Source organism: Sinocyclocheilus rhinocerous, unplaced genomic scaffold (assembly GCF_001515625.1).
Source record: "Sinocyclocheilus rhinocerous isolate Xijiao unplaced genomic scaffold, SAMN03320098_v1.1 scaffold540, whole genome shotgun sequence".
Classification (NCBI taxonomy): Eukaryota; Metazoa; Chordata; class Actinopteri; order Cypriniformes; family Cyprinidae; genus Sinocyclocheilus; species Sinocyclocheilus rhinocerous.
Window position 1 is genome coordinate 199,038 of NW_015653461.1, and position 20,569 is coordinate 219,606.

General features: G+C 35.6%; 2 protein-coding genes across 4 annotated transcripts in view; one reads left to right on the forward strand and one right to left on the reverse strand.

Annotated features, from left to right (window-relative positions):
• Nucleotides 1-796: 796 nt before the first annotated feature.
• On the forward strand, nucleotides 797-16,840 carry LOC107715831 (meiotic recombination protein REC114-like). The gene is made up of 7 exons (XM_016522044.1): nucleotides 797-922; nucleotides 1,384-1,473; nucleotides 2,993-3,076; nucleotides 3,672-3,854; nucleotides 5,378-5,449; nucleotides 5,607-5,772; nucleotides 16,749-16,840. The coding sequence occupies exons 1-6, from the start codon at nucleotides 797-799 to the stop codon at nucleotides 5,769-5,771; spliced, it is 720 nt and encodes a 239-aa protein (XP_016377530.1). The 3' UTR covers nucleotide 5,772; nucleotides 16,749-16,840.
• The window catches only part of LOC107715830 (neuroplastin-like), a 35,503-nt gene continuing 21,785 nt past the window's right edge, over nucleotides 6,852-20,569 (reverse strand). The window contains exons 5-9 of one of the 3 annotated variants that reach the window (XM_016522043.1): nucleotides 17,747-17,883; nucleotides 16,862-17,135; nucleotides 8,182-8,191; nucleotides 7,996-8,087; nucleotides 6,853-7,904 (exon numbers count right to left, since the gene is read on the reverse strand). In XM_016522043.1, coding sequence (XP_016377529.1) covers nucleotides 8,027-8,087; nucleotides 8,182-8,191; nucleotides 16,862-17,135; nucleotides 17,747-17,883 — 482 coding nt within the window. In that variant the 3' untranslated portion in view covers nucleotides 6,853-7,904; nucleotides 7,996-8,026. Of the gene's footprint in view, nucleotides 8,088-8,181; nucleotides 8,204-16,861; nucleotides 17,136-17,746; nucleotides 17,884-20,569 lie in introns of all 3 variants that reach the window. The other 2 variants (XM_016522041.1, XM_016522042.1) reach the window with 2 other exon arrangements.

Sequence of the window (20,569 nt, forward strand, 5' to 3'; positions counted from 1 at the left end):
ATTTTTTTTTACTAGTGGGTGCAGGACACGTTCATTTATGTAGGCCTAAGTGAGGATAACAAACTAAAAATTCTTCATACAGTGGACTTCCAGTAAAACTGATAAAAATTTGGGACCAAAAATTTGATTTGACACTTTGGCCTGACCATGTTTTGTTACATAGCCTACCTTATATCAAAGTTATCTGACATTATCAAGATGAATTTGTATTGACACAGTTTAACTCCTGAGTTCTTGTCATATTTTATTACCATTTTCTAAACTAGCCTATGAATAAACAATGATAATGTGAGAAAATTTGAAGGTGTCTGAATACATTTTGGTTTGACTATAACTAACCCTTTAAGGTTCTCCTCACGCAATTTTCACACAATATCCGCATTTTACACACAAAACCAACATTTAGAGTGGCTTTATCGACTCAAATTACATTGTCAGATTATTTATTTTGTATTTTTAGAGACCACTGACTGGTGTCAGTGACCCAGAGGAAAATAACGTTAGATTTATACGAATTAAACCACTGCTTTATACACGTTGTCGTTTTAATACATGTAGTTCCTCGAATTATAACGAATTGGTAATTTCAAATATTACATTATTAAACCAAATTTACACTAAAACACATTATTTTCATTTTCTGACTAACAAAAAATTCGACATTGAAAATATTGACGCATGCGCACTACTGTTACGCTAGTAGGCTACGCGATTTAAATATTAACCGTCAATCCGCCTCCGCCTTTTTTCATCCGTTTTACACGCTTAATTTTCGGGAAAACAAGTAAACGCGAACATGGAAAGTGATTCTTCGTACAGAGAACATTCGAAAGACACGACAATTTCCGCTTGTGTTTGGAAACTGCTACGCTACGGTCGATTTCTCCCCGTGGGTAACGTTAACGTTATCAGCGCATGGAAGGTGAGACATGAGCGAAAGTCCTGCCCTTTTCTCTTGCCGCCCTCAACGGAAAGAAAAACGGGACATTTGCGTGTTATGAGTGAAATATTTTAATTTCTTATTCATACAGACATCTCAGAGTGGGGAAAAAAGCAAACCCCATTCGTTTTTAACCATGAGTTGTTGTTGTTTCTTCGAAATTTCGAAAAAAACGTTTAATGAGTAGAACAAGTTGGTAAGATAACTATTAGTAGGCTACTGCTAATAAAATCAATAATTCTAAAATAGATTTGTTTAAAGACAGTGTTAGTGTTGTTTGCTCAACCATTACATTGTTGTTTGGAGTGTTGCTATATGATGTCTAGGGTGTTCTGGGTGGTTGTTAGGGTGTTGTTAAGGGGATGCTGGGTGTTTTGGGTGGTTCACCCCAAGTCCCTGTTAGATTCTGTTCTAAACTAGTTTCTAATTTGTGTTTCTTTCAGATTTTCGAGTCCAGTGAAAGCACTGGCCAGCTGGAGCTGAATATTCTGGGCTCTGGTCATCTGCTAGTATCTCAAGGCCAGGAACTCATGGTAAGATTATATGAAAACACACAGGATCTGTCTAGTGACCAATTAAAATGTTTTTTTGTTTTTTTTTGTGGCTGTTTATGAAATGCCACTCTCTAAGCCTTTGACACTCTTCTTCCCATCAGGCTTTAAGTGCAGGGTCAGGATAGCGCAGGTTCCGCTGAGCCCATCATAAGAGCTTGACCGTATTTCTTTCCACCCGCAGAAAGAACAGCATAATCCCCTTCCCGTCCCACTGGGCCTGTCGCTGTCCCTTTGGGATTGCCAGGCTGAGTGCTTCGGATATCTCTCAACAATAAGCCTCAATCTTGGACTCGTGGACACAATAGTCTCTGGCTCCTCATGGTGAGCCGGGGAGCTGCATTTGGAGAATGAGTCACATTTCCAGCTTTCATGCAGAACAACGGAGCCAAATGAGGCAGCGTGCCCATCCAGAGCAAAGCATGGGGTGATTTTGAGAGCAGGGACCGGCGTTCAGTCATGGATATGAGTTTATAATCTGAACAACCCTGTTTTATTATATATAACATGTTTACAGACATTTCCATTTTCCAAACTGAAAAAAAAAGCTCTACATTTGAAATAGTCACTTTTCCATCAAATGTGTTTCAAAGTTTAGATCGTGTTTTTGTTCTAAACACAATCCAATCAATTTTTGCTTGCACAACAAACCAGATGCAAAAAACAATGCCGTGCAACGCTGATGCGATATTTCACAAGCAAAGATATTAATTTTAATCTTATCCTCTTTGAGCATTTTTCTGCAGAGAGTAAAAATCTGTTTTTAGGTTAAAGTATGTACTTTAACTCCGTAGAATTCTGTAGTTTATTCAGTCACTTCACTTTCTTCATCAAGTATCAAGTGATCATTAAGTGATTTATGATAAATCCAAGAAAATAATTCTAGTTTTGATTTTGCATGAAATGAGGGGAAAGTTTCCCCGTTTGTTCTTGCTGTAAAACGTTAACTATACCCACTTGAGTAGAACCTTTAGTAGTAGTAGCAAAAGTAACAGTAGCAGTATTAGAACCAGAATGAATGTTGATATGGTTCCTGGTTGCATATTGCCTGTGAGGTGAACATGACAATCATGCATTGAAGTTGTTAGTAGAGCCCCCTTCTGACATGCTTGTGCAATAGCACAAAACACCTTGTACTCAATGTCTCAATGAAGAAAATGCTTTTATAGATGTAGAGGCATTGACTAACCTGATTACGGTATATATCTATATACCACACATAATGTCCGTGCAAACTTTTCATTTACAAAAAACCATTCACATTTTCCCCAGCACAAAATTTAGTTGGTAAAAATATTAATTGATTATTCAGTTTATGGTTGGATTAAGTGTTTCTGAATCTGCATTAGAAACACTGGAGGAGGTTTGCTGATGGCAGGTTCGTGCTGCTCTGCTTACATGATGTGTTTTTCAGCCTGATATAATCCTATTAAATGAGTCTCTGCTGGATAATGGTGATGTGTGGTCTTATTTTCTTGTTTTTTTTTGTTTTTTTTTGTAGGAGGGCTTTTCTCTGCTCAATGCACAGAGCTTCCTGAAAATCCAGCACAAATATGACAGTCTGCTGTTCAACATTACAATGAAGGTGAGAAGCAGTTCTGTGATGTTTCAAATTTATGCATTTGATGAATGAAGTATGTTCCCATACCTTGATCTGCAGTTTATATACTTAACAAGATGTGATGCGTGCATGTTGTCCTGAAGGATGGCTCCGCCTCTTTGTCCTTGAAAGCAATAAACAATTTTAATATGCAAATAAAAAAAAAAATAACTGCTTCCGAGTGACCTTCAACTTACAGCTCAAAGACAAAATCTGTGGCTTGTTAATTAGCTTAATTATCTCTTCTCCAACATGTCTTTTTGAACAATAATTCCCTGCTTCATGAATACTGATGCATTTCTTGAAAACAACAGTCCCTGTTAAAGTTATTTGGTTACAAAAAACAGCAGAGCATCGTTTATGTGCAAATGCGATGCATAAATTGTTGCAAATGTGGTTTTGTGTTTGCACCTGTACAATTACATTGATGCTGTTTTCAGCTGAAATTGAGTTTAATTAGTGTTGAATGTCTTATGTTCCTAATGCATGTTTTAAGGAACACCTTGTTTATACGTGATATGAAAATACAGCTGATTACAGTGGTACTTCTGTGTTTTTGTTTTGCATGTGTGTGTGTAAGGGTGAGAGCCGTTTGATCCGACTGCAGTTTGCTGGCAGTAGTCGGGCAGAAGCGGCTGAGGTTTGCAGGAAGGCTGTGGAGAGGCTGCAGGATTATGTTCCTGTCCAGGAGCATCTGACCACCCCTGCACCTGCTGCTCCATCTGATCCTGCAGAACCTGGACCGTCTACACAGCAGCAGCAGGTTGGAAATACTAGACTTATTTTCCATCCACCCATCCATCTTCTCAAAAGATGTTTGTTAATATAAAGGGAAACTATGGGGTAATAATGGTGTGTACAGTAGGTACTACTAGAGCAGGTTGCAGTGGTATGAGCAAGTGACAGTGCCAGTGGGTTTGTCCTTTGGCTTTTTAGCAGGTCACATCAATGGGCTGGTAATTACTGGTGAGCTTCCCGGTAAGTACCGGGTAACATACCACCAAAGGAACAATCCTGGAGCAGAAAACAGCAACTACCTATCTGAACTAACTGTACGTAATATTTATAAACCGTAATAGTAACAAGCTATAAACTGTTAAAATGACTTGTGCGACACGTTTAATGCATGTAATGTTATATAAAACGGAACATTTAGCAGGAAATAAGGTAGAATTTAATTGGATCATTAGTCATGGCACAACTGGCTTGGGATTTTATTGATTAATATTATTTTTTCCTTGTTTAGTCAGCAGGCGTCATTCGAGAAGTTGTATTTTGCTACAAGATTATGGAAATTCATCTATCTATCTATCTATCTGGACTTACTGTACATAATATGTATGTCAAGCTATAAACAGTTGAAATGCCTTGTGCGCCACATTTAATGCATGTAATGTGACATATCAGAATATTTAACAGGAAACAATGCAGCACAGGATTTAATTAATATTTTTTTCCTTTGGTTAGTCAGCAGAAATCATTTGAGAAGTTATACAATTTTGATGAACAATTATGAAAGTTAATCAACCAATCAATCATTCAGTCTATCTATCTATCTTATCTATCTATCTATCTATCTATCTGGACTTACTGCACATAATATTTATACACAAGCCATCACAAGCTATAACAGTTGAAATTACTTGTACAACATGTTTAAAGAATGTAATGTGACAAACAAATATTTATCAGGAAATAATGTAGGTCAGGATTTGGATTATGATGGAATTGGCTTGTGGTTTATTCATTAATATTATTTCCCCTTTGGTTAGTCAGTAGAAATCATTTGAGACGTTATCATATTTTGATGAAAGATTGTTTCTTGTCTTTATTTTATCATGCAAACATGAAGGTTGCATAATAAGACCAGGAACATTTATTAAAAATATATATTTTTGTTTCAGTTTTCATTTCATCTTGAGGGCAGTTAATTTAACTAATAATGAATGTTAATTTGGATTTCCGTCACTAGGTGGAGCTGTTGCCACATAATGATAATAAATGGGTGAGGAGAGAGAAATAATCCCACCCTCAGCTGAACTGCTTATTTGTGAATCTTAAATGTAAATACACAGACTTGATGCTCTAAATATAGGGAACACAAAAGCACAGAGGAAAGTCTCTGTGTAAAATATAGTTAGGGACAGCGGTGCCCCGCAGCAGGATGAGAAAGATTGCCAGGGATGAGGACATTCAATTAGTAATGAGGGTATTGATCGGCTGCGGAGGCCCTCTGTGTGAATCCTGAGACTATAATGAATGGATCTATTTCTGTTTCCACTTCAGGCTCCTGAAGATGCACCACAAGCAGCCCCTGCCGTTGCCATGGGACCGCTGTCAATCAAACACCTTTCTCAGGTACCACTGGATCTGCATTGATCTGACAGCCTGGATCTGGTGTTGAGTCACTGCATTAGATGCTGTAGTCAGTGATATTTTAATTTGACCTCTGAGATGTCTCATCCGTGAAGTGCACACTGACTTTTCATGCGCATGATAATCTCTTCCTCTTCAGTACTTCCTGGGTGAGCGTGAGCTGTCCCTGCCGATGGCGTATCATCAGTGCACGCTGCCCTCTGGAGACCTGGAGGCACTACTGCGCGTCTGCCTGCTCGATTCTGGTTTTCCTGCTTTCGTGGAGGAAGTCGAGAAGAAGATGAAAGAGCTGATGCAAGAATGAGGTAGAGTGTGCTCTCAAAATTACTGTCGTTGTTAACAAAAACTAAAACAATTCAAACTAAAATAAAACAAAAATCTTTTCGTTAATTGCAAGAAAGCTGAAAAATAGAAATATCACTAAAATCTTGAAAAAATTATTTCAACTAATTGTAATAAAATAAGTTGAAGTGCAAATTACTAGAAATGTTACTGAAATGAAGATTAAATAAATGGTAAGTATTAGATGAAAAACAAAGTAAAAAAGTAGAAATGCTGCTTTAGCGACCAATTTAAATAAGTCATAGCTTTATTACAATTTTGTTAATTGCAATAAACCTGAAATAAAATATAAATATTATATGAAAAATTTAAATTGAACTAAAACTATTACAAATTTAACTGAAATAATATATAAATATTATAAAAATAAAACCTAAAAAAATCTTAAAAATAGAAATGCTACTTAGCAACTTACTGAAAATAAGCTGAAGTATAAAAATGACTAAAACTTATAAATAATTTCATCAACTGCAATAAAGCAGAAATAAAATATAAATGTTAGATGAAAAACTTAAAATCTAAAAAAAAAAAAATAGAAATGTTGCCTTGGCAACTAAATGAAATAAAGCCAGTTTAAGTATTAAAATGACAACAATTAAAACTATTAAGAATCATTTCATTAATTGAAATGATATCTAGATATAAGAAGAAACACTTAAACTTGCCAGTTAACTGAAATAAATAGCTACTCTAAAATTACTCGACTAAAATAAAAAATGAAAGTTAAATAAAAATAAAAAACTAATAAAAATGACAAAAGCGCATAACAAAATGACTAAAACTTAAGCTAAAATTTTTATTTATTAATATATGCTATAATAGTATATACAGTAAATACTAAAATCCAGTTACACCTTTGCTAAGCTCTGCCCCCATTGGTTACTAAGTCAGACAGGCTTTACAGAACGCCCATAAAAACAATTAAAAGTATGATTTTTAGTAAAATGTGCTCATAAAGTCAGTAAGGCAAAAGTTTGTTAATAGGCGGGTGATTTATAGCACATTTCTATAGAATCACACAGAAACACTGACGTATTTTGGAAGCTTTATTCTGAAAAAGGAAAAAATTGGTTTCACATAGTTTGTAATGGCTTTAGCTCCACCCACTTCCTCCCTTGAATGTTGGTCTGTTGTCATGATGACACACACTGTATTGATCAGGAGTTGTCATGCAACTACAGCAGTGCATTTCAAATGCGAAGCACCCTTATCTCTGAACTGTCCCGTTAAAGCTTTTTTATTCTCTGAAATGAAACAAACCCGCCCCACCTTACAATTGTCAGTAGGTCTATATGAATACATATTGCATAGGATTATAGCCATGCTGTACAAGAATCATCTTTTCTCTAAAAAGAAACAGGACATTTACAAAAAAAGATATATTCTTTTCCTTTTTACAGATGCTATTGTAATATTTGAACACTTACAGCACCACATGTACCAGACGTCTAAATAACTCTAGAAAATAAATGTTACATGTATCCATTTCATTTAATACAATATCAGCTTTAAGATTAAATACTGTTCTGCCACTCACAAAGGTTCTTGCATTCTAGTTTAAGACAAAACACCTCCTTTTAGTATTGTTTTATTGGATGATAAACTGTACAAAGATCTCAATGATTCCTTACTTTTTTATCCATTTAAATTTCTTTAAAAACACACACACACTCACTCTCACACACACTGGCTATTCATTTGGATGCAACGCCACTTAAAGTAACAATAGAAAAACGATATCTGAATCTTATTCGATTATGTTATTGCATGCATTCGAGACAACATGTCGATATGAACAAGAATTAGTGCAGCAGGAGGGCATGATAAACGAACCAAATGCAACGTTAACAGCACATGTAGTAAAATCATCTTCATCATCACCTTCAGAATGGTTCAGTCAGCATCCACATTCACACAGATCATGAGCCTGAATAAGGCAAACTTAAGACAGTCTTTATTGTTCGTTTCTGCCAGTGTAATGCTGTCGTTATTGTTGTTTTCTTCTCCACGTGAGGCAGGATATGCGTCTCGCTGAAAATCGCCAGGAGCGTCTCCTCTCCTCGGATATGTATGGTCAGGATATGCAGTTGGTCATCTGGAAACAGGGGAAGGGGAAGCATTTAGTCGACTAAAGGGAACGTTCGCATGCTGCTTTGTAACTCCAGACTCAATCATAAAGCGTAAACCTTCAGCTTTCTTCTACGTTGGTCTGTGGGCTCAGTTGGCGTTCCGCTGTCGGACGTTTTTGTCTTTGTGGTTGTTCGTGGAGTTTGTTTTTCTGCGTGACATATGTGTACGGTTAAACACTTTGCAGCATCGTAACGACATGTGTTAATAAACTCATTTATGGTGTTCATAAATTGTGTTCTTACATTGGTGCAACTGGTTCATCATCTTCATCAGGTCGACATGCAGGTGAAGAACATGCAAGAAGAAAAGACATATTAATCAATCACACTTCAGACTGCTTTCTCATTACACTATACTTTTTTCTGAAGTGGAAGTTTCACAAAATGAGATGATAAACGTGATTGTTATTGAGTTATTTCACTTTAAATGGTCATCTTAAAATGCAACAGCAGCCAAATGACATTTTGTAATTACTGAAGTTGCATTATATTATATTATATTATAGAGACCAACATTCTGAAATAATTTGATGTTTTATTTATTTTTTCTCTGACTGGGCTTATGATGTCACAATTGAAGTGCAAACACATAATTGTTTTTTAAATGTTTAGATTATCCACTAATATTAATAAAAATGATCTCCACTGAAGACATTATATGGGTTCTTAAGATCATCACAAATGTCTGAATTTAAAAATTTCAATTTCTTGGTAAGTCATGGCATGTTCTATGGAGACTGTTATGCTCAGTTAAAATAATAATAATATTCAAAGTAAAAAAATATATTTTTGCCTTGGCAACTAACTAAAATAGACTAAAACTATTAAAATCATTTATTGAATAAAGCTGAAATAAATATATAAATATCAGATGAAAAAATGTAAATAATATTTTTTTTTAAATTGGGAATGTTGCCTTAGCAACTAACTAATAAAATAAGTTTAAGTACTTAAATTACTAAAAAAAGTCATTGTTAATTGAAATAAAGCTGAAATAAAATATAAATATTAGATGAATAACTTAAAAAATATAAAAAAATGGAAATGTCTTGGCAACTAACTGAATAAATTAAAAAGTTTGTGTTTAATAAAATTACTAATTAATAATTTTCTTAATTGAATTAAATCTGAAATAAAATGTAAACATTACTTGAAAAATGTAAAAAAAATTAAAATGGAAATGCTGCCTTCGTAACTCACGAATAAATAAAATACATTTAAGTTGCAGTAGAAAATTTTGTTTATTAAAAAAAAGCTACAATATTATTAAAATATTAGATGATTAAATGAATAAATATATTACTACTTAGTTATTAGATTAAGAACTTAATGTTAAAAAAATAGAAATATATATAAAATAAAACATATAATAATACTTATCCAGCTATTATGAACAACTGGAAAAGACATGTAAATCAACTGGTGTGTTGACACTGCATAAATCTGCTCTGCAGATGAATAAAACAGCAGTACAACTCGAGCAGGTTATTGCTGATGCAGGAAGGTCATTTGAGTTAGAGGTCACTGCGTCTCTCCACAGACAGATGGGTAGTTCTGGTTAGTGTATGCGTGTCAGGACAGCACATGCGTCCACAGGCAGCAGCATTCACAGCGCTGGACACCAAGCAGGTTATGACGGCACAATATGACTCTGACACACATCTGAGATCACAACCTCATCCTTCTGAATTCACAACCATCAGACTAAACATTCAGATCAAGTTTTTTCCCCTCACTATTTACATATAACATACCAAACTAATGTTCCTGTGGATGTAATGTGGCCATTTCTAGTAACACATAATGTTGAGCAGAGTTTAACTTTACGCAAATGTTGAGCGACACAATGGATTCTTTTCAGACACGTTTCCACCGTTATTAACATCATAAATCAAAAGTTTTTATAATTTCATTTTTTTAAATGTAATGTACATTTATAACACTATACTTTGTGTAATATTACCTTACTATTAAATTGCAGTTTCTAATACAACAGCAAATTTGACATCTTTCTCTCTTCTGATCAATGTAGTCAATCTCTCCATATTTTATTTCCTCTTTTGGAAAGTCATAGAAATACTACTGTGGTTTGCAAGCTCATTTTTCACATTGAAATAAATAAAAAAATACAAGATTTGCAAAACAGCTAAAACTGCTTACAGCACATTTAATTTTACATTGCAATTTAAATTTTTGTTCATGATTTACTGCATAATATACAGCTGCTTTCCATTATTATATTATATTATATTATATATGCCACTGTGATTTGCAAGGCCTTATTTCACATTTAAATTAAAAGAAAAAAAAATTGCAAGGATTGCAAAACATTGAAATTTTCATTGCAATTTCAGGTAATTCCAATCACTGATAAACATTCATCTTGTTCATGATATAATGCATTATATACAGCTGCTTTCCATTATATTATATTATTATTATTAATATTATATTATATTTACTAATAATACATCTAATTTGTGGTTCAGATTTTCAAAAACTATGGCCTTTGTTGTGCAGCCTGCTATTAACGTTGATTATTCGACCTCCAGTTGCATAAAATCACCGTCAGTGTGAACAAACGTTCATGCAGTAATTCACTTTCACTCGTGTCAGTACATCTGCACACAGAGGTGTAGAGGACGCCGCTGTTGGAAATATGAAATCCTGGCACGAGGATTTCAGCTGTAACGTGCGTCATCACATTACGTCCTCATCTCTGATTCTGATGATAAAACTGTGGGCAGATATAATCTACCTTAATCTAGCGCAGCCTCCCATCACTCCCTCTCCTGGGGACAAATCCTCCCCAAACCACAAAACAGAACACGCCGTTCATGCACGCTAACTTTCTCTCCTTACTGCATGTTTTGCATGTGGTCTTGCTGTGAGATAGTGTCTGTAGAGGTCGTTCAGCGAATCATCCAGAGCAAAACAGCCAGCCAGACACGCGCTGTAATTGATGCTTAAAAATGAAGCAATGATCTGTTTTTCTACGTTACTCTGATTCTCATTTTATTCATTAGGAAGGTGTGTCTCAAGTGACAGCTTTGATTAAATGAACAGAAGTAACCAGGTCATGTGATGACTTACTATAAAGATGTAAGGGTGAATCTCATGAGCATATACAAGCCATATTTCACTGCAAAATAATCTCTCTCTCTCTTTCTCTCTCTCTCTCTCTCTATATATATATATATTGCATAAATATTATTTAATATATAAATATATATAATGAAAATATAATAATTATGTATATGCAATTACATATATTTATTATAAAAATATATAATATTTTATAAAATAAAAGTATATAAAAATAAATATTATGTACAAATCTTAATTGTACTTTTATTATATATAATTAGAACTGTATTAAATATTAAATAATATTTAAATATACATTTATTTTTTGTAAAAATGTTTTACAGTTAACTACACTTATTCTCCAATTCCCATTACTGCAATGCAATGCAAATATAAATAAAATAGCTAAAAATAAAAACAAATTCTGATTACTGTAATATAAAAAAATGAAATATTTATAGATTGTAAATATTATTAAAATTGTTAATTATCCAAAGGTCATTGTGGTATATGTTGTACTACTTTTTCATGATTAAAAAACACAGTTACATTAACTTTTTATTGTAATACAGTAAAGGAGATGAAAATATCAAAACATATCAAATTCCTCTAATATGAAGGTGAAATATGTCAAAATAAACATGTTTTGATGAGATTCAAGATATTTTAGAAGCTTTTTTTTTTTTCATCATGAAGAATGAAATACTAAAAATACATATTTTAAATGTTGTAAATAAGCCTATTACAAACCATACAATTAACAGTAGAGAATCCGGTCACAATGAATACTGCTGTTGACACATCATGACACATCTCATCACAACAGCTTTTTAATATCTTTTGATAATTAGATAAGCACGCGTTGACATTACAGCCTGAATGAGGAGACAAAGAGAAGCAGAAATTTCTCAAGACATGCACGTTCTCAAACTTACCAACAACAAAGAATACGGAGCCACATGGAAAAGGAAAAAACAAAGTTTCACCTGTTATTTACTTGAAGCCATTATATTAAGAAGAAAAAAATAGACTGTTGTGACTTTCAGGCAGGGACTCACAATCGTTAAACACTTTCATTCAGTTTGATTGAACACCTGGGTTATTCACTTACTGCCCTGAGTGTATATTTTAATACGAACACACAAAACCCCTTTGTTTCCAGCTGAAACCGTCCTGTTTGTTGGCAGAAGCAGCGCTGGTTTAGCACTCACAGCTCACCTGACAAATCCTGTGTTCTTCAGCAAACAAGCTACACGTCAACATAAAACAACATTCACAGCCCCGATCAACAAGTTCCTCGCCAGTATCCCAACAGAACAGACTTTCAAATCTATCATTATTTGCTGTTATCACCATAACCTTTCATACTTGAACACTGACTGCAACATTACCAGCCTAAACAATAAGGGCTGCATGATAAATTGTATTTTATTTGCATTCACGATTTTTGCTACTGTTTATTAATTAAGCACAATCTGCGACATTTACCTGCTTGTTATTTATCCTGAAAACATTTCATTTTTGCTTTATCTTGCAACAAGCCTCCACCAGCTTTTATGTTTGCGGTTGCCAGATGTCAAGAGTTTAAATCCATCAATCAATGCTTTCCTGCCCAATGTTTTACTTGATCTTCCCAACCTGGCAACCATGCCCACACATGCTCTCTCTGCACTGAGAAAAAGAAAAACAAAATGCTGATGATCTTAATATACCAGCAAACATGCAAGTTGGAGTTTAGTGATATGTGATATTTTGCTCAAATGAAAGTGTAATAGTGCCAGTCTGTTTTATTTCACACGGTCGTTTGTTTTGTTTGCTACGTCTAGATCTGCAATCAAACCTCAATGATGAACTGAAATAAATGTGAACATGGATCTTGACTATAATATTTGCAATTGTGGTTGCTGAAAAAAATGCATGCAACTTCTGTGTCACAATACAAATTCATTTTTGTTGTTGCTTTAATAGAAAAATGTAACAAAATCAGTTAATATTAGGAATTTCACAGGTGTAGCTTTTGAAATTTGTAAAAATTTGTGGAGTGTATTAATTTATATACCGTATTGACCCGAATATAAGACGATGTTTTTTTCTTGGAAATACATCTGAATAAACGCGGTCGTCTTATATTCAGGGTCTAGACTTTGACATGTCAATAATACACCCACAACAATAGGTGGCGCCAAATACGCATAAAACGAGTGTGCCATGAAATACGTAATGTAATGCGTGTTGGTAATCAGGGTCATCTTATATTCGGGCCAATACGGTAATTATAATACATCAGGAAACTAGATGAGGTCAAATAATCCATGCAAGTTAATGTTTTCTTGATTTGTGCTTCTGTGAAAGTGTAATAATTCTGATAATTGTAAAAAGAAATCTATAAAATGACAATAATTGTGATTTTTGAGCTAAATAATCATGATTGATTATATATTTAACTGTAAAGCAAGTAATTATTTTGATGAAGGATCAAGACAACAGACTTTTTCCTTTGGAAAAACATGCACGCATGAATCGCTTATAAAACCGGGAATGTTTATAGAGAAAGTAAACAGGTCATCTTGACTTTAAGAGGATATTTCTTTTCTATTCTTGCAGTTTGTATATAGGAAATCCCAGCGCATCCCATGCAATTTACTGCTAGACATGTAAACAAACACTTACTGGGTGGATGTTGGATCTGATAAAGACTGCAGTGAGACTAAATAAGACAGACGTGTGTTTAGTTCTAGCTGGAGTTAAGCTGAGTGCAATAAAAGCAGCTCAGTTTTACTGAGATTGTAAGTCATGTATTGTCAGTCACTAGAACGTGGTGCATCTCGCAGCACATTGTAAAGGGTAGCGTCTGACCACCCCTGGCTCTGAGATACCCTTCTGTGGTTCTGCAAAGGTCAAATTAGCATGGAGCTATGCCTGACTGCATCCCTTTAGAGACTGTCACACTCTCAGCCTCGACATGTTCAGAACGGAGCTGGTTTAGACCGACCGACTCGCCGGTTACTGTGAAGATTCCCCGTCCTCTCCTGCTCTTCCCCTGCGGCCACACTCTTAAAAATAACAGTTCCTTACTGGCAGTGAAGAACCTTTAATATTCATGCAACCCTTTCATTGCACAAATGGTTCTTTATAGTAGAAAATTGTTCTTAGGATTATTTAGATATTCTTTACACTACAATTTTTTTTTAAGGAATAGTTCACCAAAAAAGAAATATTTGCTGAAAATGTGCTCACCCTCAGGCTTTGATGAGTTTGTTTCTTCATCAGATTTGGAGAAATGTAGCATTGCATCACTTGCTCAACAATGGATGCTCTGCAGTGAATGGGTGCCGTCAGAATGAGAGTCCAAACAGCTGATAAAATCATCTCGATAATCCACAAGTAATCCACACCACTCCAGTCTATCAGTTAACAGCTTGAGAAGACAAGATCTGTGTGTTTGTAAGAAACAAATCCATCATGAAAGCGTTTTTAACTTAAACCATCACTTCTGGCCAAAATACGAGTCCATAATAAATCCATAATAATGACTGACAAAGTAGCTTAATCTAAAACAGAAGAGAAATCTGCACAGATCAAGCACCGTTTACAAACCAAAACAGCTCTATACAAATATATGGGTGGATTTTGATGTGAGAGACAACAGGAGATTAACATTTTTACTGGAGGAAGTGTTATTATGGATTATGGACCATAATAGCCAGAAGCAACAGTTTGAACTTAAAAAAAAAACATCTTAATGATGGATTTGTTTCTTACAAACACACAGCTTTTGGCTTCTCAAGATGTTAACTGATGGACTGGAGTGGTGTGGATTACTTGTGGATGTTTTTATCAGCTGTTTGGACTCTCATTCTGACGGCACCCATTCACTGCAGAGCATCCACTGGTGAGCAAGTGATGAAATGCTACATTTCTCCAAATCTGATGAAGAAACAAACTCATCTACATCTTGGATGACCTGAGGTTAAGGACATTTTCTACAAATTTTCATTTTTGGGTGAACTACTCCTTTAAAAACTCACTGAAAGGTTCTTTGGGGAACCAAAAATAGTTCTTCAATTACATCGCTACAAAAACCCCTTTTTGGAAACTATATTTTTAAAAGTGCAAAGTGAGACAAATTGATTTAAAACAAAAAGAAACAGCCTTGCTTCCAAAAATCTTGTGATAACCGGACAATATTACCATTTCTGTTTCTCTTACTAAGACGAGGGAATTGTGTGCAGCTGATGACTGAATCAATTATTCATTAACTTTAAGAGCGCACAAATGTGAGGCGCTCCAGTGTTCTGATTTGACTTTCTAGTGGAGGATCTGGTCTCAGATTAAAACGTGGTCAAGCATAGAGGTCAGTATTTCCCAGTGGCTCTCCTCTGACTCAACACTCATGAATATTCACTCGCGCAACTACGCTAAGAGCCCCGTCCGTAAATGACCCACTTGGCGGCTTCAATGTTCAAAACAGCCTATATGGATTATTCTAGTTTCATCTGTTTGTGTGGTACATCATAGGGCTGCACAATTATCTGAATATAAAAGACTGCAGTTACTGCTAATGCAATTAAGTCATTGTTTTGATGACAGCAGTCAGTATTTATGTCTACTTCAAATGCATCCAGATTTTCTATTTGCAACATGTTTTTGGCAGCGGTTGAACTCCATAATCAATCACAGACTGCTCTGTTGAGAACATGAATGCAATGGCCAATCAGAGTCAACTGGCCTATTTGTGTAAGTGTTTATTTAAATGGGTGTTTTAATATGTTTTACTTTCGTTTCTGACTGTCACATGAATATAAATGCTGAGGCAACATCATTAGAAACATCAGGAGGAATTTAACAATTACTGTTCTGATTCTAATTCCATTAATGATTCTTTCTGTACGTTTGAGAAAGTAATTTTTAGACATTTCAGACATGCAATAGAGTGCTGCAGAAATAAGTCCTAAAACTTGAAAATTAGTTGCATTTTTGCACTTATGGTTGCATTGTGCTGAAGTCACTGGGTTTTTGATTAAATGCTTGAAATAAGGTCTGTGTTTAATACAAACTCAAGATATTTTCGCGTTTTATTCTCAAACATAAAATACATCAGTAATATGATTTTTTAAAGATTTGATGTGTCTTGAAAAAGGAGACAACTTACAAGTTTCCAAATGGGACTACAGAGGTTGTAGAGGACATTAAAAGTCATCACTTTGAAAAGGTAAACTCAGTTGCTTTTACAGCCTTGTGTTTATAAAAGCACACTTGCAAACTATTCTAACCTAAATTTTCCACTTGTAGATTCTAAATATAGATTGAAAGAGTTGTTGTAAACTTAATGGTGTAGTTAGTTTATAGCCTATGTTTAACTTTTTATTTCAGCTTCAAAATTCTTTAAAGTTGTGAAGATTATCATGATGAAGAAAATATGTAAAAATCATAAACTTCCATTGGTCACAGAGCATATTTTCTGCAATAATACAAAAGCCAAAGTAAAAATCTTATTGGCTTTTTGTTCCAAAAACAAGTGGTCCCTGCAGCACTTTATTCCTTCTGCATTTAAAGTCTGTTCTGCATGTATACGGAAGATTTCATGCAGCTGCCTCACACAAAATAAGTGTTTTATGTCACTATTATCAAGTAAAATCAGCAATCATAATCTGTCATAATTGTGCAGCCCTACATTTCTAGAATAATTCACTTCATTTTCTGATCTACTGCCCAAACAACAGCACTTCAGGATGATATTCTATTGCCGATCAAGATCATCATTTCAACAAACGCCTCCGGGAAATCATACCGCAAGACTTTTTGCAAATATTCTTAAAAGCAGAGTGCTACTTACCATCTAGAACCTCGTCCGGCCTCTTGCGCTTCTCGTAAACCACAATGATGACCACGAGGATGATGATCTCGGCCAGGACGCCCAGGAAAGGCCACAGAGGGGCGAGGTGACTCCGCACCCGCAGGATAGTCATGGACTCTTTGGAGCCGATGATGTTGGAGGCATTGCAGACGTACTCGCCCGGGTCTGTGCTGATGTCCAGACTGATGATACTCAGTTCTGTGAAGCTGTCTTTGTTGATGATGAAGAAGCGGCCGGTGCTGTTGTCAATGTCCTGTTACGAGAAAATGAAGAGAAAATTCATCTAATCATCTTCTGTCTATGAAATAAATTTCAATGCGATTCCAAGTCATATCATGAGGGAGAGTAAATGATGGCACAATTTGTATTTTTGGATGAACTATTCCTATAAATAACATTTAAGGTTAATATTTTTATTCAGCAAGGATGCATTAAATTGATCAAAAGTGTCAGTAAAGACATTTATTATGTTACAAAAGATTTTCATTTTAAATAAATGCTGTTCTTTTGAACTTTCTATTCATCAAAGAATCCTGAAAAATAAAATGTATCGTAGTTCACACAAAAATACTCAGCAGCACAACTGTTTTCAACATTGATAATAATCAGACATGTTTCTTGAGCAGCAAATCAGCATATTAGAATGATTTCTGAAGATCATGTGACACTGAAGACTGGAGCAATGATGCTGAAAATTCAGCTGCGCATCACAGGAATAAATTACATTTACAATATATTCAGAAAGAAAACATTTATTTTAAATTGTAATAATATTTCACAATTTTACTGTATGTTTGATTAAATAATTACAGCCTTGGTGAGCAGAATATGGATATATATTATATATATGACTTGCTTACGTACAATGTAAGATCCCCGACCAACTTTCTTGCGCCACAACCACATAGGATGCGGGTATCCCACTGATTTGCAGTACAGCGTCGCATTTTCACCTTCTTTTTTGTTCTCGCTTCGTTTGTGGCCGAAGATTTCAGGAGCAGCTGGGCAGAGACAGAAGAGTTTACCTGTAATGATGCTTTTACATCACTCATCACTTTTCCGTGTCTTTCATACAATTTAATCATTAAAAACGCTGCCATGAACATATTATCAGAGCAATTTGTATGGTTCGGAGTCCTGCTTAAGGACACGATGTTGTTGAATCTCTCCTTATACTGACTGAACCAGCAACACTTCATAATTGTACCAGCACTGAGACATAAAGCAGTGACATCAAAACTGACTACCTTTAATAATACTTCCTATACAATATCTCCTTTTGAAACAGGAAGTTGGGACATGACAAATCAAAGGGTTGTTTAAATAGCAAATTAATATCATAACACTAGTCAACTCATGTCAGGGTCAAGGGGCGGGATATTCACATTCAAGACAGCATCTGATTGGACAAAAATTTGCATACACTTGAGAGCAAGATAAGTCATCAGTATTTTTGGTCTTTTTCTGGAAAACTCTTAATACATTAATACATACAGAAAACAAGATTAATATCTTAAGTCATTTTGCATTTCAAGGAAATGTTTATCAATTTTAGAATGTTTAGATATCTGTACTGGAAAACATGACCAAAATAACTGAAAATGCAAAATAGCATAAAAATAGAAGTCTTCTTTTCTTAAACTATTAAACTGAATTGAGATGAAATATGGGGTCAGAAAAAATCTACTTAAAAGGGAAAACAAGTTTATTTTCTGACCCCACTGGCTGATTTATTATTTTTTTCTTCTTGTTTTAAGCCGTTTTCCTGTTTTCTTGATTTCTCAGAAAATGACTTCTCATGTAATTTTACATCTCAGATAAATGTATCTTGATTTGAGAATGTTTAGACATTTGCACTGGAAAGCATGACAAAAATACTGAGCAAGAACACAACTTCATACAGCATACAAATAAAAGCCACAAAACTCATATTTTGATTTCACAGAGTTTTGGATGTTTTGGATTTTAATCGTTCTTGCATAACCATGTATCCCAACACCACAAATGATTGACGTAATGAGATGGCGCAGACTTAATTAAAAGCAACCCCCCGCGGGCGCGGTAATTCAGGCTTCCCCTCTGTGATGTGCTGAGTCACCATCATTCCCCTTCACTGGATAATACACAGCTCAATGTCACAAACCCCCGCAACCCAATATTCCCCGGAATTAATAAATACTGCATATGATCGTAACCCCCTCCATCCCCCTTCCGCCTCGCTCGTTTTAACACGCTGCACCTTCTGCAGCCGCCGCTAATCTCCGAAATTGCCGTAATTCCCTCCGTGCAATTAAGCAGGATGAAACGAATCTCGGAGCGTGAACGTGTAGGATGGAGAAGGCGTGGACTGGAACTTGGCTGACATCACCAGCTCTAATTATGGTGCGCACGTGCCTTCTGAGGATAGTGTGTGTGTGTGTGTGTGTGTGTGTCACGGGCAGAAAAGCGATGGGGAGCTTAGCTCGGCATTATACGCACTCACAGTGTCTCTGAGACACAATAAATCAGCCTCCTTCTAATCACAACATCATTTATTATACTGTAATGTATGTAATAAATGTAGTATATATTAGTATTTGATTGTAAAAACAGTATGTATAACTGTATATAACGTATAACTGAATAATTTCCAATTTTTGTTAATTAGATTTCTTGTGGTGAAATATGATCCAAAATAAGACATTACATTTTGAGAAGCGACAGTGAGCTCAGCATTCTCCTCTCTCTCTCACAGCGTCTCTGAGCCGTTTGTGAATCTTTGGCTCTTTCTCCCTTCTTTCCACCCCATCGCCTGGCACACTTTCAAATCCTGATCGCCAGCGGAAATGTGTGATCAATGCCGGGCAGAGATCGGTAACGGTGTCGGGATACCGATAGCTCCTCTACGCTGCTATTTGTAGGGCTTCTCGTTTGCCATGAAAGGAAGGAGCTTGTGTAACCCAAACCCAATGCAATCTGCGACAGATGGAATATATACAGCACAATCGAGACAGGAATTCATGCAGGGCCAATGTATGGAGTAAAAATGACTCACGCGCACGACAGATGGCGCACCGACATCCTTCCTTGATAATGTCTTACTAAATATAAACACACGTAAAGGTACAGGCCGGGGTTTACCGCACCTGATGTGATTTAATTCGATTATGCCACGGTATGGAAGAGCGATCTGTGATTACTGTGCACAAACATCACAGTATATTGCTGTTTAAAAAGACTTGGGAGTGCAGAGCTTGAAACATGCATGCACAGGGCAGATTATGATAGTGGACAGTAAACTCCTGCCATTAGAAACACTGGGAGTGAATCCAGAGCCTTAATCCCAACCCAACCCACCGCGCAAACCTCCATCTGCTGCCTCAGAGTGCAAAACCAGAGAGAGAGAGAGAAGGTGCCAAAGACTGGAGCGGTTGAGGGTGAACAGACAGACTGCATGATGGGCCACATTCAACCTGAACGACTCCCACAGGACGACAGAACCTCATATTCATCTGATATCCAAGACGGGATATTTTTGTCTCATGTCACTGGGCCTCAGGACTTTTTTTTTTTTGTATTCGGGTGAATCTCAGATCATGTGCAGGTCATATTTCAGCGCAAAATCAAAGAAACCAATAACACATATTTTGATTAAAGAAAATGAATCCTATTTTTTAGGACCATTATTTTTTTTTTCATGACTATTGA

Excerpts from the sequence above, each read along its gene's own strand:
- LOC107715831 (XM_016522044.1), top strand. The coding sequence starts at position 797 with ATGGAAAGTGATTCTTCGTACAGAGAACATTCGAAAGACACGACAATT. Across the intron at positions 3,855-5,377 it reads CGTCTACACAGCAGCAGCAG|GCTCCTGAAGATGCACCACA; the intron begins GTTGGAAATACT and ends TTTCCACTTCAG. Across the intron at positions 5,450-5,606 it reads CAATCAAACACCTTTCTCAG|TACTTCCTGGGTGAGCGTGA; the intron begins GTACCACTGGAT and ends CTTCCTCTTCAG.